Consider the following 24,312-nt stretch of genomic DNA (forward strand, 5'->3'; position numbering starts at 1 on the left):
GAGACAAGCCCCGGGGGCGCAAAGGTCCACGGGGCTTGTAGTTCCCACCCGCGGCGGGGCGGGGCGCAGCGGCTGCCATGAAGCAGCCGCCGCTGAAATAACAAGGCGAGGCGGGCGCTCGTTCGCCAAAGGCGGCGGAGAGGGCTGCAAACCGCGCTGCAACTGAAACTCACAAAGGCCACCAAGCATAGATGGAGAGGGAGGGACACATCGGTCTCCCTCTTCTCCATCTGAGACGCGCATCGGATGATGCGTCGTTTGGTCTCCACGTGCTTTGCGAAAGCTTAGCTCATAATTGATCGTCTGTCGCTGGGACTGGAGCGAGAGAGATGTGGAGACACTGGGAAATGCCGATTTTTTCCCCCACGTCTTCGGATTTTAGCTAAATTTGCTTGTTTAGGTGTGACACATCCGAAAAAGGCAAATGAAAAAGGGTAACCCTGTCATTATTATTGTTAAATATTTATATTATGGTGGTACCCAAATGCCCCATTTGGGTTTGAGGCCCCACTGTGCTGGGTGTTGTACAAATACAGAAAGGAAACAGTCCCTGCTTTGAAGGGTTTACAGTCTAACCAGACAAGGGATAAGGGGTGAGATACAACATAAAAGCAAATAAACCCTTTCTGGCTTTCCAATTGCTAAATCTATCTTCTTTCCTGGTTAATGCGATGCTGCGGCTCTATATCTCGCAATATCTCTGTAGCTGGGATGTCTCCATTCCTCCACTTTCATAGCTAGAACTGCCTATGTAAATGCAAAGGCTATATTTTCATGCACTGAAAAAGCCAAATAAACGGGCAGTTCTCTGCATCTCTTAATTTTTCTAATCTACTTCTAGATTGAGATTTCCCCGGGAATCTAATGCACACATGGTTAGAGGTCTAGTACTCTTTGTATGTACCTCAGTACTTGAGTCTGGAGGCGCCTCCTGGAAGAGTCTTTAAAATTCCCACGAAAATCTCCCAAACGCCTGCGTAGTTTTGATGTAGACTACAAGTCCCAGCAGCCTCAGCGGGAGCCTTCTGCCGGGTGAAAGCTACATGCAAATCAGCAGCAGGAGGACAGAGGCAAGCTGAATAGGGTAGACTGAAAGGGGGAGCGGGCAGCACTGAATTTGAGTAGGAAACATACGTTTGCAAAGCAAATGTTTGTGCCCAGGAGCCCGCCAGTAAAAGCCGCTTAAAACGAGGTTTTTTTTTTTAAACTTTGCAGCAATCGTGACTGCAAATATTTAATCACTGGCACATTTTCAGCCACTCAGATAAATTCATCAAAGGGCTTGCGTGCCTTGCCTGGCTGGCTCACTTTGTGCTTTGGGACTGCACTAGACCACAAAGGGGTGCTAGATGGAGAAGGCAGGGACAACTTGTTCTCTTTTATCACGTAGTACAGGGGACAGGCCTACACTTTTAGCTCAAGCACTGGAAAAAATGAATATAGAGATGAGGCGCTGGGTGCCTTTATCAACCTCATTTCTAAACTGGCCCTTCTACATTTCACCAGTACAACTGGTGTATGTATGAGCAGGTGTTTGCATGTGCAAAGCAGCCATTTGAGTGTGCAAACACAAAGCGTGCACATTAGGCACATACACGTGTTTTCTGGGTGCAGCTTAGGCACCCTGTATCTGAGTCTGAATGCTTCCTGTTCCACCAGCTGTCACCTAGGGCACAAATAAGGCTCCACCATCCCTGTCTATCCTGGGTGGTTCTTTGCCTGTCTCCTATGTTCTTAAATCCCATAAGTTTTCCCTCTCTGAGTACTGTATGACAAAGGGATTCTTTCGGTTGGCCCATTTTTGTGTACCCTATAACTAAAAGACTGTGAGAGCCCACTCCTCTGCTAACATTCAAGGCCTATCCAGAGATGGATTAGATGGTGAGGAAATCTGTTCTGCCTCCCTCCTCAGGGATGCACTAAATGAGCTGCTGCAGTTCCTCCTCAGCTCACACACTTCTGGTTATGCCCTCAGTCTTTTGTTTTTCAAATAAGCTATCTGACATGTCTCTTTTAATGTATTGCTATTTTTTAAGGAGCACCTTCAATGTACATGGACACAGAGGAATACATGGGTGCTGCACTGCCCCAAGGACTGTGGTTACGCTGCCATTTTTCTTAAAATCTCCCACAGCTATAATTCCCCCTGTGCAGCACTGCAGATGACACAGCAGTTAAAACACTGGCAGCTGATCTACACTAGCACTTCCACCTCTGCTACCACAAACGGAGCTGCAAAGGTGGGAGATTTTAAAAGAAAAGCCAGAGTAGACAAGGTCAGGCGTGTACAGTCTGACTTAAACAGACAGTACACAATCTACATTAGCTCTTTCTCGAAGCAGGACAGACAGACAATTTTCTTTCGTTGGTGAGTTATTGTTAAAAGGCTTTGTCGGAAAAGTGTGTTTTAAACAGGGGTTGACTTGAAGGGAAAATGATACTAGTTCTACTCTTCCAAGTTCTGCCCACAAAATAAGCTCCACCCACATGAGTTGCCAAAATGAGAGTGTTCACAGTAGATTGTACAGATGTTTAAAATATGATAATACGAGTTCTCTGAGCTCCATTGGGCTCCTTGAGCTTGGCTCTCCTTGGGTGGGACATTGGATATGCCCCTGGGCTTTGCTAGTCTCCTTCAGCTTGGCTCCTTCATGATGGGAGAACAGTAAGTGATGGTACCTCCCAAACACTAGCCGCTTGTGGCACCAAAAGGAGACATGACTCAGTGAATTGTACGGTGCTGTGAATCTCCCTCTGCTTTCTTACATCAGCAATTAAATAGTTAACAGTGTGACTCTGCACTCCATATGCTTTATGAATGTGAATATGATGTAACTGGAATATGCTTTATGCAAAAGGTCTCTTGTAAGGTATCATTACCAAGGTTATAACCTACTGAATATATTCATCCTATTTACATGAATGTATCATTCTTGTATCTGAAACTAGAAATATGAAGTATAACTCTGAGGTCCTATTGTAATTATGCAAAGTGTGGGCCATTAATGGTGGTTTACAATCTTGATGGCTCCCATTGACTAGGACAATTGACTGTAAATGGCTCTGTTTACCTGCAAGTCTGCCTGTGTAGACCAGCCACTTTAATGAAAGATGAGTTCTTACAGTGACATGTGACCATGTCACCTGATACTGGAATCCATCTTAAACCTGGTGCTTTTCCATTTAGGAGGGATGGGGACCCAGAGAGACAAAGGATCCCGCCTTGTGCCAAAGCTATAAAAGGGGGTGGAGCAGGACAAGGGGGATCCCAGTCATGAGAAAGCCCCTGCTTTTCACCTAAAATGCCTGCCGGAACTAACAAGGACTAACAGGGGAAAGGATTGGGCCCAGACTAGGAAGGAGTCCAGTCTGTGAAAGAAGCTTATTGGAACATCTCTGCGGGTGAGATTTACCTGTAATCACTTTCTTAATGTATTAGGCTTAGACTAGCGTGTTTTGTTTTATTTTGCTTGGTAACTTACTTTGTTCTGTCTGTTATTACTTGGAACCACTTAAATCCTACTTTTTATACTTAATAAAATCACTTTTGTTTATTGATAAACCCAGAGTAAGTGATTAATACCTAGGGGAGCAAACAGCTGTGCATATCTCTCTATCAGTGTTATAGAGGACGGACAATTTATGAGTTTACCCTGTATAACCTTTATACAGAGTAAAACGGATTTATTTAGGGTTTGGATCCCATTGGGAGCTGGGTGTCTGGGTGCTGGAGATAGGTGACCTGCTGAGCAGTTTTTGGTTAAAGTCTGCAGCTTTGGGGGCATGGCCCAAACCTGGATCAGTGTTGCAGCAGGCTAGTGTGTCTGGCTCAACAAGACAAGGTTCTGGAGTCCCAAGCTGGCAGGCAAAATGGGCCCAGAGGTAAACTCAGCACATCAGGTGACAGTCCCAAGGGGGTCTCTGTGACCGAACCCTTCACAAACAATATTTACATTATCATCACTAGGCATCAGAATTGACACTTCACATAGATGAATGGGGCAGTTCAAACCTCTCAGAGATAATGTTCCAGACTCTCTGCAGACTCACAGAGAGGAAGTCTACCCAGCAGATAAGATGTGTAATTCCCCATACACCAGCTAGTTCTGCTCAGGCTGGCACCAAAAAATAGCAGTGTGGCCTGACAGCTCAGCCTAGCTGCCCTGCCCAACCCTGCAGGTATGTACTTGGCTGGCTAGCCCAAGCCGCTGCCTGTGTTGCCCTGGCTATGCTGCTATTTTTAGGTTGCTAGCTCAAGCCCCGTGAGCACATATATGTCTGCCTACGTTGGACTTTATGCCTCCCAGCTGCTATGGAGACATGCCCATAGCCATCGCTGCATCTTGTAGACTCGGGTCCCAGTTCTGAGGTTCTCATCACAACCATGACAACCAGAGACTTTGTTGTTGTTGTTGCTGCTGCTATTTTGAAATGAAAACTGACTGTGTGGGAAAACAAGACAGTAATTTCAGAGAGCTGTCAGTACGCCATGCTATTGCATACCAGCTGAACCCCAGCCCTGCTTTTAACAAAGAATTGAAAGACCAAGAAGGTGGGCATTAAACATAGCTATTGTTGCAAATCTGTAATACTGTTTAATCAATTAGATTCTTTTCCAAATGTTACTTTCCTCCAGTGCACATAGAAGAGTAACTGGTCTCGTTCTACATAGTACTTAAAAGTTAAATAAAGTAATTTGACAAGAAAAATCTAAATCTGATTTTTTCCCATTATCATGGTGAAGCATATAAAAGTAGAAGCACTGGCAACATATGACAAGTCATGTGGCCATTTTACTTTTATTTAGTGTTTCATACCCACAAATCTTCCCAGACATGTTCTTGACACTGGTATGACAGTTCTTCCGGTGTCCTCTTTTGGGAATCTGACCTGCTGCTTACTTGATCATATTGCTAAGAGTTTCTGGAAGTAAACCAAGCAAACAGATTTTACCTTCTGTGTGTATGGCTGGGAAGGAGAGGGTTCTGTACCAGGGCCCATTACTAGAGGTAGAAGTCTGTCCACAATAAAAAGCTCTTCTTAGTCTGTCTTGCCTTTGTAGGATGAACATTTGGGAAAAACAGATTTGGACTAGAGTTGTCTAAAGATATTTTTCTTTTATAAAAGCCCCCAAACAAAAAGCCAGTTATTTTAAGGCAAAAAAATATTTTGAAATCTGAACTCCACAGTCATCCATTTATATATTTTGTTGCATTGATTCTATTGCTTCACTAGACTTCATGAATGATTAAGGAGGGAGCAGTCCACCTTCCTGTTTCTCAAAGTGTCACGTTCCCCTTCAAGGCCACATTGACTACAGTGAGGCAGGATCGGGCCCCATGTTAATAGTTCTGGCTGAGTATCTCCCAGCCTAACTGCATGAATGACAAGATCATGCCATTTTGCAATAAAGAGAGTCAATGTTTGAAAAATGGTATGCCTGATGTAATCTTATGTTTTGTTTTGTGACATACACGTGTTGGTGGAGTCACGAGCCATTGCTGCCCTTCCACAATGTATAGTGCAGAGAGCCTCTGGACGGTCACACATTTTCCCTGCCATATGACCAATTCTTAGTGTTCCTAGGCCTAGAGTCTTCATGATCATTGATTCATGCCGCTTATGCCTACCTTATTTCTGCCATTAGAAGTGTGTGGGCTCCTTCTCGGATTACAAACGTATAATTACAAAACTCACTGATTTCACGTACCCTCCTTCCCTAGTTCTTCATCCTGCTCCAATGGATGGCAATAGCAAATCTCCACTTGATCTAAGTTGTGCAGGATCAGGCTCATAACAGATTCCCTGCTCCTGCACAAGAACAGAAGGCTAATACTTCCACCCTCTTTTGAGAGCTGAACAAATGCTCACCCCCATGTCAGCCAGCAGGAAATGTGTGTAGAGAACAATATCACCCGCTTTCTCCATGAGCGCACACACAGCACCTCTATGACATGTCTGAGCTCCAGTTCCTCTTTCTCCTCGCATGCAGGCAGGCTGCACCAGTAGAGTACTTCCAGAACTGGAGAAAAATTATGGTCAGCCTCTATTTACTTTGACTTCCCAGTTACTTTGCAAAAGCGGGCTCAGCTGCTGGTGTGACTTGGCTGAGCCACATCCCAGAACACAGGACTGTAGTAAAAGAACTGTGTTGCCCCATAATGTAGGTGTTACGACCGTAGCCAAAAGAGCCCTGACTACCAGCAATCATACCAGAGAGGGAAAGAGTAAATATAGTGAAAATAAAGTGGGCAAGGCTACCTTTATGGGAGGTGAGAATGAGGGAGGAAGACTAGTCAGAACCTATTAGGGTGAGTGGACTTCCTCCCAGACCAGGGGTAGCCAACCTGAGCCTGAGAAGAAGCCAGAATTTACCAGTGTACATTGCCAAAGAGCCACAGTAAAAAGTCAGCAGCCCCCCATCTGCTCCTCCACCCCCAGCACCTCCCGCCTGCTGGCAGCCTCCACCAATCAGCGCCTACTCCCCCTTCCTGCCTCCCCCCCGCAATCAGCTGTTTCACATGCGCAGGAGGCTATGCGGGGGAGCAGGGAGGAGCGAGGGCATGGCAGGCTCGGGGAAGGGGCAGGGGCCTTGGGGAAAGGGGTAGAGTGGGGACAGGGCTTAGGGCAGAACAGGGAGTTGAGCACTGAGCACCTCCCAGCACACTGGGGAATTAGCATCTATAGCTCCAGCCCCGGAATCAGTGCCTAGGTAAGGAGCCACATATTAACCTCTGAAGAGCCGCATGCGGCTTTGGGGCCACAGGTTGGCCACCCCTGTCCCAGACAATTCTAGGGCTGCTGAGGAAGGACCCCCCCCTGTGAGCTTTTCCAAGCAATTCCCCATCTCTCTCTGGTTTCTCCTTGGGAGAGGCCTGTGAAGTATGTGTCTATCATGGGTCTGATCCCATGGCCATTGAATGCCCACATTTCAGTGGGCTTTGGATCAGGCCTCATCACACGGAACTGATGATTACTATTTTTAAAACTGAGCAGAGCTACTGTGGAGCTTTGGCCTATTTCAGTTAACCCTGCTGTTTTTTGCCGGGCTCTAAGGGCTTTGCACTTGGATTTGCTATGGAGACCTTGCTTGTTGGTTACTGCAGCAACCTTGGATGGGACATCCCTTTTGGACGCTCTGTGGTTAAGTTAGTTATTCGAAGAACAAGAAATATACTGTGGGAATTGTTTGGCTTATCAGTTTTACTAATGCTTAATCTGGATGCTGGCCATTATCCAGTCTGAGAGTGGCAGAAGGGTTGAGACATCCTGGGGGGAAGTTGCACTGAGTCATATTTGGTTTGCTTTGTAGGAGGAAATACACTCTCCAGCCCTTTCTCTTTCTCTTAGCTTTTCAGCTTTGGTGGCCTGAACGCATGGTGACCTTTGCTCATCTCTGTGCTGCTGCTTCTCCAATAGACCTGCTTTTATAATCCTTTGTGGGTCACTTTTAATAAAACATTCAAACAGAGGACCTCTCCCTTGCCCAGGTGTGTTGCTTCGGTTGGAGTCTTTTGATGGGAACAGCTTAATCTTCTGAGTTATTTCAGAATTGGGGATTCACAACAGACATTGCACAGTGCTTTGAAAATAGGTATTAGCCCGGATTCGGTATTCTCCAACACTCTCACATCTCCAGACTTAATTTGTTACAGCTTACTTTTACCTTCTATGGAATGTCGGTTGGCAGCAGAATGTGACCCTTAGGCCATTGATAACACTAGGAAAAGAGGCCATGGTTGATACTCTTAGGTAAGCTCCCCGCTAGAGTCTATCTTGACCAGCTATTTATTTATTTAAATTATTAATTATTATTGTTTCCACGGTGGTAACAAGTAGGATCCCCAGTCATAGATTCCAGAGCCAGAAGGGACCATTCTGATACAGGTCAGACTAGATGATAACACAGGCCAGGGAACTTCCCCAAAATAATTCTTAGAGCATATCTTTTAGAAAAACATCCAATCTTGATTTTAAAATGGTTAGTGATGGAGAATCCACCACGGTCCTTGGTAACTTGTTCCAATGGTTACTTAATGTCCTGGGCCTGTTGTTCTAGTGGCTGTACAAACAAGAACAATGAGCTTATAGTTTAATAGCTGTCTACACTACGGACAAAGTCTTGGTAGTTGATGTGCTAGGCAGCATAGTGCCAATCACAATCTCTTGTCCTAGCGTAGCTAAGGCCTAACAGGTTTTTGTCTACACCCCTATTGGGAGCATGCCTCCCAGCTTGGGTAGCCAGACATGAGCTAGCTCCGCTCCAGCTAGCGTACTAATAATAGCAGTGTTGATGGGTCATAGTCAGGGGCATAGTGGACCACAAGCTAAATATTTTTGTAACGCTGTTGCAAAAAAAGCGAACATTCTGGGATGTATTAGCAGGAGTGTTTTAGGCAAGACACGAGAAGTAATTCTTCTGCTCTACTCTGCGCTGATTAGGCCTCAACTGGAGTATTGTGTCCAGTTCTGGGCACCACATTTCAGGAAAGATGTGGATAAATTGGAGAAAGTCCAGAGAAGCGCAACAAAAATTATTAAAAGTCTTGAAAACAGGACCTGTGAGGGAAGATTGAAAAAATTGGGTTTGTTTAGTCTGGAAAAGAGAAGACTAAGAGGGGACATAACAGTTTTCAAGCACATAAAAGGTTGTTACAAGAAAGAGGGAGAAATATTGTTCTTCTTAAGCTCTGATGATAGGACAAGAAGCAATGGACTTAAATTGCAGCAAGGGAGGTTTAGGTTGGACATTAGGAAAAACTTCCTGTCAGGGTGGTTAAGCACTGGAATAAATTGCCTAGGGAGGTTGTGGAATCTCCATCATTGGAGATTTTTAAGAGCAGGTTGGACAAACACCTGTCAGGGGTGGTCTAGATAATATTTAGTCCTGCTATGAGTGCCAGGGACTAGACTAGATGACCTCTCAAGGTCCCTTATAGTCCTATGATTCTATGTTGCAGCATGGGCTATCAACCCCAGTACAGACCCAGGGGTTCAGGTGGGCTTGTACTCAGATGTACACTGGTGCTGCAACATCCACACTGCTATTTTTAGCATGCTAGCTCAAGCGGAGCTAGTGTGTATTTGGCTACTTGGGCTGGGAGGCATGCCCTCTGTTGCAAACTCATTAAGATGTGCCAAGCCCAGCTCTTGTGAGCACTTGTTAGACCACAGAAGTACTCTGCTTGCAGCCTATTTAGAGCAGGTATTGCAAAGGATCCCCTGAGTTCAAACTGCAATGGCAGGTCATACAAAATGCTTCCACAGCAAGCCAGGCTCCTCTCACCAAAGCTCTCAGCCTGCCAAGGTCCATATATTGGATGCAATAGATAATAAAGACCTTCGAAGAGGAGCACAAAAATTATACATACATGAAACTTAAATTATACATACATGCTGCAGGATTCAGTGCCGTGTAAACAGCTTTTCATCTGAGTTCCATGATTGCTTATTTTTAATGATGTAAATAATTTTCATCAATAAAAAGTAAGGGGACATGAAATTTGTGCGGAATGTAGGTAACTGAGAGACTGACAGGAGTGACATCCCTAGATAGGAAGGGCACGTGTAAGGCACGCTTCTCAAACTCTGATACCCCATGAGCATGCTTTACACCGGTTTCCCAGGATGGTATGGGATGGGGATGAGAACTGGAGTCTTCATCAGAATGGCTATTTCTATTCTTGATCCCAAGATGGTCTGCAGGAAGTTTCTCATTTGTGCCAAGACCAGAGACACATTTTATTATACCTACTAAACATATATTGTGCTTTATGCCTGTAAACATTCCTCCTCTGGCCTTTTATCTAGGCTTAGGTGTTTTTATCTCTGAGCACTTAGGTAGGTCCTGAATTGGGTTTGTAGGCAGGTTTCCATGTATATTTACTCACCAACTGTATCTCTAACCACACCTTCTGGTGTAAACCACTTAATAAAAATAACAAACTATAAAAAGTGTTTTTAAATCGGCGGCGGGGAGGTGAGAGACGACAGTTATGTGCCCAAAATTAATACCTAGAGGAGAAATCACAGAGCTCAAACTCATTTGAGCATTCCTGCCACAGAGACTGAATTGCAATGCATACCTAGGACACCTGGGTGGGGTCAAAATGTACAAGTGAATTGCGGCTTCTTATATGCAGAAGCCATGCCACCTGGGCTCTTCCCACACCCCCAGCTGTCACTATAGAGAATCTGCGTAACTAGGAGCTTTGTGATTTGCTGTTTATTGAACCCAGCACGTCCTGAGAGTACCACAAAATAGCAGAGAATGCCATTTGTACTATTCCCACCCACCTAGTTCAGGTCCCCCAGGGTTCACCAGGCATCCGAATCTTATCCATGCCAGGAATTGAAGTCAGCTGGGTGGTAAATCCAGTTGTATGGTACCTTCAATTGCTAATGTTGGGTGGTGCTGTTTCAGAACCTCCTCTTGTCGTGTCTGCCAGGAGAGGTGGATTGTGGATCAGGTTGGCACCATCACTGCTTCTTGCCAGCTTCTCATAGTCTGGGCTCAACTGCAGAGTGCTAGCTTGGTGTTTTCTCTCCCAGATACTCTTGCGTTGTGTGTGGGTGTCACAGATAATCTGCCCTGTTGGGCCTTGGTTGGAACTTTCCCAGGTGTGGCCAACAGATACCCGGTTTGCCAATGTGTCCTTGACCAAGATGGTGTGAGATGCTGAAAAGGGGTGGGTGGACCGTTCAGTGGTGCACTCTGGGCTGGGAGGCGGTGGGTTGACAAGATAGATGTAGACTTCGGCTCGCTGGACAAGTGGCAAGCACTGGTGAAATTCAGTCCCAGGATGGTGCTCAGGACTCCTCTGATGATATGCCTGGGACACTGGGTGGTGGTAATCATTGTTGAGACAGGTTCTGGACTCTGGGGTGGGAGCCAGGGCAGAGTACACTACCCGCTTAGGGCCTGGGAAGATTGGGCTGGGTATGAAGTGTGCCTCACTGACTTGGGGGTGAATGTGCACAGCAGAGCACTCTGAATGGAGGCCGATGGGTCCTTCTGTGTTTGGAACAGCAGATTGATGCAGGGAACTCTGCAGTTGCGTAGCTTCTCCTGCACTGTCCAGGCCAAGCTCTTTAACCCCAGTGACCCTCTGTGGGTTGTGTATGTAAATACCCCAGTCAACCAAGCTGCCTCTGGCCTTGGCAACCTGCTCTGGGGTGCTGATGTGAAAACGCACTGATGACACAGTGGATCCGGCCGGGCACACTGGCTGCGGACTGTCACTGTCTGAGTGACGGGAGCTGGACTGACTCTCCCAGTCATGGTAACGTTGACCGGGGTTAGGCCGGTTGTTCACCTGACGGTGTTGCTGCTGGTGCCCATACCAACTGGCTTTCTCATCATCCGTGTCTTGATGGGTTGGCCAGGAACCATGGTAACCCTTGCCCTTCCTATGACCCTGGGGACAGTGGCTTTTCGGCCCATTTAGGTTATTCATGTTCACGGTTAGCCTCAGAGGATCCAGAGTGCAGTGGAAGTGCAACATGGAGATATTCCTGTGGCCTTTGGTCAGAACCAGCTCCTTCCAGCTGCTGGATTTCTTGCTGCAGGAAATGGCTGTTAGTGCCTTGATCCATCCGTAGGCTTCAGGGGAATGAAGAGGAAGAATAAAAAATGAAGAAATGAATTAACAGAAGTACAGTGTCCATGTGGTGGCTAACCTATTGTAGTAAGTTCATGTAATCTCTGGCCAGACAATGTCTGGTTCCTTTCTTCCCTCTTCCCCTGACCTGCCTGCACAGTGACCGTGGAAGAGATGGAGGGGGAAGGTAAAGGACAGAAACAGAAAGAGAGAAAGGAAAGGAGAGTGAAAGAGACACAAACAGGCTACATCTACACTGAAGATTTTGTTCTCAAATTTCCCACTGCTGCTAATCCTGGTGCAGTTCTGCTGGTGGTAGTAATGGTGAGTATGAGGGCTAGTGTAGACAGGGCTCCTGCAGACACCAGCATTTAGAGCACTGTGTCATCTAATAAGAACTGGCCCAAAACAGTTTAGAACAAATGAACCAAATTGAACATTTCCTCATCTTCCTCAATTTACCTTTGGTGATGAAATAGTGGAAGATTCTCTTCAGAAACTGACACAGGTAAATCCAGACCTGAAAGAAGGGAAGAAGGAGAGAAAACCAGTGGCCATTGTGGTTAGCAGCTTTTCTCTAGTACAGATACTTTTGCCTCCCTGAATTCCTGTCCCTTTTCAAGTCAATGGGAGTTTCATCATTGACCTCAATAGGATCAGGATATGACCTGTGATCCTAGAGTGGAGCAGCAAATGGTTTTCCCATTCCATGAGAATTTTCAAGATTTTGAAGAATTTTCCCATTTTGAACAAGGACAAAAAGTCAATCTCAAAGTTTTTCACAAACCGAAAATCTGAAAAAAATTTGGTTCAGGTCAATCAAAAGTTTTAATTTTGGTTTTGGCTTTTTTTAAGCTATAATCTGACTTATATTTGGAAACAAAAATACAACTTTCCATTTCAAAAATGTCAATTCATTGTAATCAACCCTTTCCTACAAACAGCTTCAGTTCCAATGAATTGGCATTTTTGATGAAAAAACATTAGTTAAAAAATTCTTGACCTGGTTGTACCTGAACGGCAAGTGTAAGAGCCTTCAAAAAATTCAGTATCCACTGAGCAAACTTGTAATGTGATCGCACCTGAAATTGCAGGGCAAACTTGCTAGGAATTGCCCACCCATTCTTGTTGCAAAACAAAAAAAACAAAACCCCCACAATCTTCAAGATGCCTTGGCCCTAGTATCACATGGGGGATATTTAGGCAGTCATATCTGTATGAACCTTATTAACAGCAATAAAACAGAACTGTATTCAGAATAGGAATATATCTGTAATAGTGGATCAGACACCCACATCCTGCCATATCTATCCTGTATCCCACACCATTGCTTCACTTAATCTGATACTTCCCTCTCCCCCAACCTGCTATATTAAATCAGGCCACAGGTCCATTTGGTCTAGAATCCCAGTTCCTGACAGATCAGATCAGATCAGCTAATGATCTGATATCTCTCCTCCCGGGTGACCAATGCCTCTAGAAGAAAGTGTTAAAATCCCTAATGCAGCTAGCCAACTGTGGAATGCCATTCAGGGGGAGGAAATGCCCTTTAGCTCTCTGCTGCAGGAGATCAGCATAACAGCTAATTACCCTTCTCTCTCAGGGGCATAACTACAAATGTTATTAGCCATAAAGTTATCTAGCCTCCTTTTTCAAATACAACAAATGAACAGGGATCATTCACTGCAGAGGGGCAGCCAGCTGTGGGGTGGATGGTGGCAGCTGACCAGGGATAACCACTTTAGGATAGGAAATAAAGACTATATGCAATTGGCACTGAGAGAGGAGAGAATCACCAGTCACTGAGACTGGAATTTGAGCAAGACACCATGATTAAACTCTTGTCTTTTACATAAATTGCCAGATGATCTTAGATGATCATAAGTGCTCAGAAGACCTTTTCTGTCTTTCCAGAAGGTTCAATCAGCACAGCACCACCTAGTGCCATATCAGGGCAGTAGATTCATTGTAACTTAGGGCAGAATGCCCATACTGAGTCCCTCACCACGTTCCACGGAGCACAGCTCCCCCTAGCACCAAGCTATCACCATGGAATGGCAAAAATGCCCAGTGAATCACCCAGTGCAATACAGTGCCCCCTAACGTCGCACTGTGGCAGTGGCATCAAGACTGACTCAGAGGAGAGAATGCCCCCTAATTAGTAACTCACACCTCTCCCTCCAACACAGCACTGCTTACCACTTTGTTTTTAAGTTATGAGATAAACACCCAGGGCAGGGGATGAACCCCTAAAAATATTTTTCTTAATTCCAGTAGATAAATAAAATGCTTGGACGCAGGGGTCAGTACTGATTCAGGAGAGGAGCATCTAGTTCGGGCCCTGTGGTTAGTAATGACTCAAAGAAAAGTGTCATTGGCCTAACAGAAGAAGTAACCCTCCTCACCCACAACATTGCTTGCTTACCAGGAGAGCAATTTTGATGGCATTATCCAGTAAGGCAAGGAGCCCCAACAAGAGTAGGATGGTAGCTAGTACATTCTGGTAGGACTCACTGATGGAGAGGCAGCTATTGGGAATCTTCTCTCCTAGCAGAGCCATAGTTAGAAGAGGAGTTGGCAGCGGTTAGTACACCATCTTTACTCTTGTCTTCCCAATGGTGCTGGTCATGGCAACAGCATCACCAAAGAAAGGTAGTGAGGTGGATAAGCTAGGCCAGACCATTGTGATGATGGACCTATGTCAGTCTTGAATGTGACTCAGACTGTCATACGGACCAAATATCTTAATAGCCTCTCAAGGACCCAAGCCCAACCAGGGCTTAGTAGAAGGCTCCAATGAAACAGATTTTCTTAAGCAATTCTCTCTATTGATCTCTTCCACCCCATCCCTCTATATAATCTTTGTCTTTCTTATCTGCCGTCTCTCTTTCATTTCTTTTATATTTCAAGAATTAGATAGACAGAGATGTACATTATATTATGAAGCACTGTGCATATATAACTCGTGTATATCAAGTCCCTCTTTTGAATGAGCTAAACTGCTTTACCTGCCCCAAGAAAGATCTGTATTTGTAGGTCTGGTTCAGTTTTTGGGGTCTGAATTCTATCTTGACCTTCTGGAATTTATGTTGGAGTGAAAAGATAATGGTTTGGTTCAAGTTTTGGTAATAAAATTACGGGACCTTATGTGTACACAGAAAGTTGCCAGAAGTTTAAGGATTTGAAAATAAGTTTGGGATGGAGAGTTGAGGGGGTTAACTGGCATTTGAGGGCCAGATTCTCTACTAGTGTAATTCCACTGACTTCTCTGCAGGTGTAACTGGTGAATTTACCTCTCCAAGCCACATCTTATTTTACCCAAACTGCCTTACTCTGCTCCCTAGTATCTTTCCTAGTATCTTACAGGAGGCTGTAAACTAACAGCCAAAGATTTAGATTTTGTAACCCAAACTTTTATAAAACACTGAAAATAACAAATGTTTCCACCTTAAAATAAAAAGCCAAAAACAAAATATCAACCCCAACACAAACAAAAAACCAGTGGAAACAGTTATTTGAAGACAAGTTAACATTTCCTTCCAGTGCTAGAAATTCTACATCCATTGATTTACATTGTGTGAGCTGGGAAATATGCAGAATAAAGAAAGGCAGAAATAATTGTGACATAATTTTAGATTTTAAAAGCTCGCGTTTAATAATTATTACATAACAGGCAAATAAATACTTGTTTACACCCATTTTTTTTTTATTATGTAGGCTTTTAAACTGAGCCCATAGCAATATCCAAGATGACAGAATATCATCTTTGCACACGCCAAATGTGAGAGAGGTTAGCAGAGTGGAGTGTATCCCTCTGTCCTACCGCAGAGCAAAACAGGAGCTGAAAAAGCATGCAGTCTCATTTCTAGATAAGCCCCATTTGAGCATAATCCAATCCAGGGCAATGCTATTGCTGTTTGCTCCAGCAAAGGGGACCTTGGCAGCCATTACAATAATGGAAGCTGCTACTGCCCTTCCCCTGCCAAGATCAAAAAAATGAAGTGATGTTGGCCACACTTTAAGGTCAGTTGGTTGTAATGGTTTTGATGATCAGTTGCTAAATAGCTTCTTGGCATTAATGTGGGTCACCTTCCATATACGGATAAGCAAAGCAAAGGTTCTAAGCTCCTGAGGGATGGAGCCAAGGCACTTGGAAAACAGGATCAGTATAAAATAGCCACATTTAGAGTTAAGCATTGCAGCACATCATGCAAGTTGTCTAATATATGGCTACAAGCGTTACAGGTTATAGTGCACCAAAGCAGCTTCACTGATAGAGTAGGCCCAGCTCCGGTAGGCAGTGGAGACCAATAATTAGAGCAGTAACACTCAGACCTCAGTGGTTCAGGAACCAAATTAGCAACCAATGTTACCCAAGAGCCACAGTAGTGTGAATTCATAGTAAATAAAACAATAGTACTATTCTTATTTAAACAGTATGACTGGGGAAATATTTAGTTTTTATATATACATATTATTCTCACAGCAAAGAAGTTAATAACTTAGTGCAAGTTGATAACTGAATTGGTAATAAAATAATAAAAGCATCCTGATTGGTTACTAACTTTAAGATAATGTGCTGCAAAGAGCCAAATGAGACACATTAAAGAGCTATTCATGGCTCCCGAGCCTCAGTCTGAGTATCACTGAATTAGAGTTTAAAACTGGAATACAAGATTCCAAAGTTCTACTTCCAGCTTTGTCACTGACTCCCAGCACCTTCAAGCAAGCCACTATTTCTGTGCTTCAGTTTACCCATCTGTAAATTGGAGATAATGCTATCTACCTAAGGTAAATTTACCAGGGGGTTTGGACTTGCTTGTAAAGCACTATGAGTGCAAAGTATGCTAAATATGATCATATTCAAAATAAGCCTGGAATATTTCCTAGGTGATGGCCATAGTAATTCCAAATGTTTACTCTGTATTGGTTATACAAACAGATTTCTTTAAAACAGAAAAGAGATGCAATATTCATCAGTGTCAGCTTTCTACTGACTAATTACTCAGTGTATACATTCAGCTAGAAGAGACACTTCAATAATTTAGTAGGAGTGGGCCAGGTAACCTAGGAGCTTTTGTCTGGTTGACAGTCTCTTAAATCAGGTGAAACCTAATCTCTGGTTTGTGTATGCAAGGAAGTGCTTTGGTGTAGCTCCTGTATCAAACACCACTGAAGAACAGATAAAAGATATAGCTAGAGTTACCTCTAAATAGGGAGAGATTACAGCTGCTTTGTATACATATGAGTAAAGGTCCACGATTCTGCTAGTTATAGTAATAGGAAAATGCTGAAGGTTGCCTGCAGAGGAAGAAATAATTGGGTTGGGGGGATTTTTTGAGCTTCTTTTTTTACATCTTTATGATGCAAAAGCCTGGCAAGGGTGTGTGTTTGGGTTTTGTTTTACACCTTGGAAATTCCTTCTTAAATTCTGCCTTTTTTTTTTTTGCATTAGATTTTTAATTGGAAGAGAGTGATTGAGAGAGGAAATGGTAGGACAGTGACATCAGAGATGCCATATAAGTGAAACATGATAATAAAGAGTGGTTTCATGAACAATATTTTAAATTCGTATTTAACACAACCAGTTGAGAAATACTTAGGAGAAAACCAGCTTTGTTCAAAATTCAAACACCCTTCACTTTTAATTGAACATCAGTTTTCTGGTAGTGTTGGAGGATGCTCTCATCTAGTCCAGTGTTTGTCAAACTCCTTAAAGGCAAGGGATCATTTTCCCCCTCCAAGCTTTGTGAGCCCTTTGTTATCTGCTAATTAATTACAGTCACAGTTTTGCTCTTCTCAATATAGGGATTCAGGCTCTAATGGCCTTTTTTGGGCAGCCATGAAGTAGCCCAAGTAAGCTCATTCCACTCCAAGATACTGACTAATTTGCAACAGGGGAAAATAAATCTTTTGTACAGAAAATAGAAGGCATCCTCCCCTGGGCATTTAAAACAAATATACCTTCTCCTCTGGTGCAACCTAGTGCACTCCAAAAGCATAAAAATTCAATTACACTCTAGAAATGTATTCAAGATCAAGAGCTAAAAGCCAACCCTGACAGGGATGGTTTAACAGTATTTGGAGACAGATATAGAACCCAAAAGAAGCAGGAAAGTCACATACAAAGCCCAACTGTGGGAATATATATAGGAAGTGCCCCAGACCCAGTCTTGAGAATCCTTTTTACGAGGATTGTTCCTTATTGCATATTCTCCAGTGCTTTGTCCTGGCCAATTTTATGATGCAAGTGACCTTCCAGAGGCTATTCAATATCACATCCCCCTGAATAACCCTTTCCCCCCCGATATTAAGTCCAAATATACCAGGTTTGGCAGGGGTTTTAAAAAAGCATGGGTTATCAATGTACTCTCAAAGCGCTATTTAGAGTGAAGAATCCCACAACATTTTAAGGAACTATATCCATGCGATCCTAATTTCTGGGGTAAAACACTACATAAAAGCCTGGGACAGGCAATAAATACTGTAGCCAATTAAAACAGCAGCAAGAATGTAGTTACTCAAATTGAAGTCTGGGCAAGACTGCAGGACCAAGGCCCCCATTCTCTTCTTGCCTCCAGATCTTGAATGACCAAAAACATAAGCTTTATGTTTCATTTGAAAGGAAAGCACCCTGTCCCATCACACTGTGCTGCAGATCTGATTCTATTTGGACTGAAAAGGATGACTTATCACTTGGTGATTCACATTCACCACTTGCTGCAGGAGTCTGGTTTAAGAACATTTTCAAGACCATCAACCAGAACCACAAGTTATCTTACAAACCTAGCAAAGCCGACTTTTCCTTCTCCTGCTTAAATGTGTTAGTTCACAGCCTAAAGTGGTATAGCAGCAGACTGTAATTAGTTGTTTATGAATTAATATATCTGCTTTTATGGAATGTAGCATATAAGTTTGCAAAGACCAAGAATGATCTTTGTACAATATCTACTAAGAGTTGTCAAACTTTTAGTGTTCATATATAGTACTTAGAAGCATATTGGCTTGGTTGCTTCAGCTCCTCACACACAATAAAAATCCTGAAGGCCTCAAATGCAGTTTTGGGTGCTCCATATTGGATAGAGTTGATCAGACAAAAAACCCTATTAAATATTTAAGTGATTACTTTATCTGAGAGAGAAAAAAACTGGACTCTTCAAAGACCTCAGCTTCATCCACTTCTGCATTCGAAATACAGCAGATACATATTTACATTTTTAATTTCCTTCAGAAGCTTTAAGGTACAGTGAGGGTTTGTATATGACAGTCATCCATTACTCTATTTAAAGATTTCCTGGAAGACACCAACAATGGTGCCATCTTCTGGTATAAACAGAGATTTACAACAGCAAGTTTAAATTGAAGGAACTCTTCAGGTGAAGAGCAGAGCATTTCTTCAACATAACCAGTCAGTCAGCATGCAGAATTAGCAAAATATGTGCTCATATCCATTGGGTAAATACTTCATGATGCAGCATTAACAATGGGGGTTCCCAAATGGATAGAAAGATTAGCTAGCTTCCTGGTTAAACACATTGCACAATGAAGTTCCACCAAAACAGTTCACTCCTTTAAAATAAAAAAAGAAAGGATTTGTAATTCGTATGTTTTGAGAAGGTATATCTTATGATGCAAGTGAAATTTCATCCACGGCTTAAGTAAACAAAGCCATTGGTTCCCTCATCCTCAGCCATCACAAGCACCTTCCATCCCAACGGTTATGTATCCAAAGGAAGTATCAAATATGTTGTGTTTGAGTAATCTGGAAGTAGGACTAATACAACAGACAAGTAGAATATATAAATTGCCTTAGAAGACAGAACAAGCAGATTTGTTATCTTCATCTGGTTACATCTTTTCAGTCCATGAATTCAAAACAACACAATCTAAGACCTGGCTTCAGGAGAGCACATGATTAACTTTAAAAACATATGCTTAAGTCTCATCAACTTCAGTGAGACTAATGCACATGCTTAAGTGCTCTTCCTGAATTGAGATGGTTTCCTGAATCAGAGCCTCAAGTACTACGTTTGTGATACAAAAATCAGTGCAAAACAATCATTTTTACTGGGAATGTAATATAAATCCAGGTCAAGATTAGCATCAATCCTAGCACATTTAGAAAAAAAGATTAGACAGAAAAACAGAGTATCACCTTAATGATAATCACACAATTAACCATATAATTAACAAGGTATGTTTGTTATAATTTGGAAGATATTTTTACTAGTTAATTTAAGGTATTTTATGCTTCTTTTCAGAATAAACAACCTAAAATACTACATTTGATAATTAGTTATTATTTAGATGCAGTTCAAAAGGGCATGCCATATCCCAATTTAGGATCATTAGTACAATGATAATCTCTTTCACAAAGCACCAGATCTCTGGGGTGCAAATTCTAAAATCCTTACTGCTTAGCCAACTCTCCAAAACTGATAGTAAGGCTGTAGAATACCTTAACCTTTTTTCGATATGATAGTGCAGTCAAATACAATTATGAAATTTGCAAATTTCATGTTTTACACCTTATAATAGAAAAAGCTGGGGAAACGGGTGATTGGAGATGGACTCTGTAGCCATTTACATCTACAGCTCTACTTCACATCCAGCCAAAGTCAGTAGCAAAAAAATAAAATAAAATAAAAAAAGGACTTCTCTATCCCCCTAGTCTATTTTCCCTAAGATTTCGTACTGTTAGCACTCATTCAGCTCTACCGACAATACCAATACTGAGACAACAAAAATACATGAGGTGCAAATGGCTGTGGTCATTTTAAGCACCGTACAGCATAGACCTTTTGAGCAGGGTTTGACAAAGAGCCTTAAAAAAAAAAAGCCAGTGACTGCCTGGGACATTGTCTGCACTCGGTTTCTTCCCATCACTGCCACTCCTGGATCTGAACCAATGCTGGCGATGGGGTGAAATTTCAGCAAGAGAGTGTCTTATAGTGACAACTTTTTAAAAGAACACTCAGCATAAGAAATGGCAGGTTTGGGACCCAAGATCGCTCAGTCCTAGTGATTTTTCCTTGTCAGGCAACTCTATGCAAAGTAGAGCTAGTCAGTTTTGTTGTCAAAACAGTAGCAAATTTTGAAGATTTTTTTTTTCCTTGTTAGAAGTGTTTGGTTCTCAGTGAAGTTTTCCTTTTTTGATTGAAAGACCAGAAATTCTCATAAGAAATTTAATTAGCATTTTCAGATCAGCTGTAATGCAAAAAGTTTAGAGACACTATTTCAGTTACTGTTCCTGGGAGTGAGTCGTCATGTAGTACAATCATAAATCCAAAGGAGAGTCAGATAAATATATCAGTCTGGTTGCATCAGGTCTGCATGTTTGTTACCATTAACTTTGCCTCTGTATGACATACAGGAATATTTCTTCTGTTGTCCCACTCTACGTCCTGCCATTCTAATCCCATGATTGCATAGGGGCATGCTGTATAACAAGACTATAAAAGTAAGATTCGACCCAATAATTACACAGGAGTGTCAATACTTGAAGTCTAATCTTTAAGGATGGCTCATGATGTCCTTTAAATATCAAGACTATTACAAGTGGATTGGGTACATGCCATCCCCCACCAAAATCAAACTTTGTAAGATTTTTTTTTAAATATACTTTTGGCACACAACTGCACATGAAAAATACATAGACTAATTCGAACACAGATGCTATGATTTCACATTTAAATATGCAACTTCTCAACTTCCATGTGCTTAATTACCGGATTTGTGTGCACAAACATGGCCATTGCATATGGTAATTAGACACAAATAAACACACCATTAAAACAGTAAGCAAATCTGGTCATGTTCTTATGCCAACTGTTTTAGTTTTCTAAACCTACTTTATTAATTAACATCCTTAAATGGCAAAAGTTCAATTCCCTAGTCTAGGTAGCTGATCTGGTCGCTTTTGTAAAGGTTTCTCTCCACACACTCTCATCACTTCCTTTGCTTGCTGATTAACAGGGTTGTTGTTGTTGTTGTATGTTCCTAGATATATTTCTTCTGTTCTACTTAGAATTTGAGCAATATAAACAGAGAATATAGTCATATAAAAGTGAACTCAGAAATTTAAACTAGGTATTGATCTATCTATTTAACTTTAGATACACCCCACTTCCCTCATATATATTGGCCGGAAATAAATACCATAGTATGCTGTGAATGGGTGAGTTTCCATATGTAATGTTGAGTTGTATGTGAATAAGGTCTTCCTACATGTGTGAACTTGGATGGAGTATGGATCCAGCTGTGTGTATTTTAGATGATGACCCCACAGCACCTCAAGCTGTAGTAACATATTGCCAAGGCATTTTTCTAACCTTGGTAGTTTGGATCCTGACTTTGTCCTCATAGTTAGATATATCCAATATACCGAAGTGCATAGGAAAGCAATTGACAATATTTCTTCCTAAAACTTAACCTGAACAACTGTAAGTGTGATGGCTAAATTTTTTGAACCTTTGCTGATGGGCAGAAGACATGAATTCCTACAGGAATCAGTTTTCAACACATTAACTTAACACATAAACTGCCAAGCAAAGGGAGTATCACTGTTGGTTCCACACACCATAATGAAAATATAACTTGGCCAAATTCACCACTCACATAAGCAGTCACAATTCCATTTAAGCTAGTGGAGTTGCACCTGCTTAGCCAGTGACAAATTAATTTCTTTTCTATATTTACTAAAATGTGGCTATTTGAACAAGGAATCAGATTTTTAAACTCTTAACAAAAGACAGTACATTCAGCTTCTCCCTTTTCCCCTGCACAATGGTACCAGCGGGAGTTGCACACACAGGTCAGAATAAAATATTTTGTCATCAATTATTACACTTAACCTTCATCCACATTCATGGAGTAATGTTGTATCCCAGAAGCACGTATGTTGCGATAACTCATGAACAAGTGTCCCTCCAACTATGCTGTTTTAGGACATTGTCACCTACGCACATGTACACAACTGAGCAAAAAAAAATCATAAAAACATTTTTTCTATATTAAAAATATGTGGGGTACAAATGTACTCCAAACGTGTTGCACTATTATCCTGTCTTTTTAGTAGTTTTATGTACGTTTGCTTCAAGTGAGAATATCTTGCAGCATAATAGTTAACATTTGCTAACAGCGGTGCTGCATATAGTTACCCTAAAGCAGAAGGTACTCCAGGGAGGTTTGTCCTTTCAAATTCAGGCTTGTTGGGTATCCCCAACACAAAGCAGAATGATGCTGGCTCTCTTTGCCTAACATTCTTGCGGGGAGTTTTTATCTAGGTATCGTGGCCCTCCAAATACTGCAGACTCAGGAGATTCTTGAGGGGACTTGTGTGTGTTGCGCAATTCAAGATGGCAAATGAAGAGCACAATATTCTGACCATATAAAAATGATTTGCAACTCTGAACACAAGTTGTCATGAGATGACAACATATTAGGTGATAGTGCCTTTGTGCGAGATTATGTTGACAATTGCTCTGAGAAGGAAGACCATGTTTCCATTGATTGTTCATCAAGTTAGTCTTCAGCCAATTAGGATCTTGTGTTCAGTCCTGGTACAAGATCGGATGAAATGTAGTGGGGGATACCTTCTTCACCAGTATTCAGCTTACTGAAGATCTACTTAACAAAAATTTGACCTATGCTGGAACAATCCGATGAAACAAGATAGATATACCCAATGAGATGTATCCACATAGCAACAGAGAAACATTGTCATCAGTGTTCGGGTTTGCTGGGCTACTCACCCTGGTTTCCGATGCTCCAAAGAAGGGCAAGTCAGTAATAATGTATCAAGACAAGGCTGTTGGAGGAGACAAAAAGAAACCCCATCTGATTCTCCACTACAATGACACTAAAAGTGGTGTTGATAACGTGAATCACCTTGCAAGAATGTACTCCTCAGGTGCAAGATAAATAGGTGGCCAATGGTTCTTTTCTTTAACATGCTTGATATTGCAAGTTTCATCATTTGGGTCTGCAACAGTCCTGCTAGGCACCACGCTTACCCAAGACAAAGGTGCTTGTTCTTGTCAATCTAGGAGAACAACTTGTAGATACAAAGAGAAGAATCCTTGATACCTGTCATCTCACCATGCCCATCAAAGCAGCACTCTCGTCCTTGCCTCCCATAAAAAAAACAAACAGCCACCACGGGAGCACCTAGAAAACTTGACAGTGGACACTGCCACATTTGTCCAAGGTCAGCTGACTAGAAGAGCCATAAGCAATGTGGGGAATGAATTTATATGGGCTGACCACTCCACATCGATGCTGATGTGTGAAAACTGCATATAGGCTTACACTGAATAAGACTCCTATTAGTTCTTTCAATTTGCTAGCTAAATTTTTTTTTGCCTAAAACATGGAAGAGTTGTTGTTAGTTTCTGAATGCATTTGGGGGACAAAAGTCCCCCACAACACAGTTAATGTAACTTTTTTCTCAACATTGGATTAAGTTGACCTTTAGCCTGCTCAGTACTTGTTGGCATTCATAGCATTAATTCAACTGTAGAAACTAGAAATATGCTTAGCACGAAAGATTACAATACTATTTTTCTTTCAGAAAACGTATGCAAACTTAAAAAATGACATTCAACAAAATAATAACTGCTTAAGCAAACAACCAGTCACTGCTGAAACAGTTGGAAATTCTCATCTCTATTACAAAAAGAATGGGAAACTACTCCATTCTGTGCACTTGAAA

General features: G+C 42.2%; 1 protein-coding gene across 1 annotated transcript; it reads right to left on the reverse strand.

Annotated features, from left to right (window-relative positions):
• Positions 1–8,867: 8,867 nt before the first annotated feature.
• On the reverse strand, positions 8,868–21,864 carry LOC122462655. The gene is made up of 3 exons (XM_043526801.1): positions 14,026–21,864; positions 12,063–12,120; positions 8,868–11,602 (listed from the first exon to the last, which is right to left on the reverse strand). The coding sequence occupies exons 1-3, from the start codon at positions 14,158–14,160 to the stop codon at positions 10,392–10,394; spliced, it is 1,404 nt and encodes a 467-aa protein (XP_043382736.1). The 5' UTR covers positions 14,161–21,864; the 3' UTR covers positions 8,868–10,391.
• Between the last annotated feature and the right edge of the window lie 2,448 nt (positions 21,865–24,312).

The sequence above is a fragment of the Chelonia mydas genome, chromosome 13 (assembly GCF_015237465.2).
Source record: "Chelonia mydas isolate rCheMyd1 chromosome 13, rCheMyd1.pri.v2, whole genome shotgun sequence".
Lineage (NCBI taxonomy): Eukaryota > Metazoa > Chordata > Testudines > Cheloniidae > Chelonia > Chelonia mydas.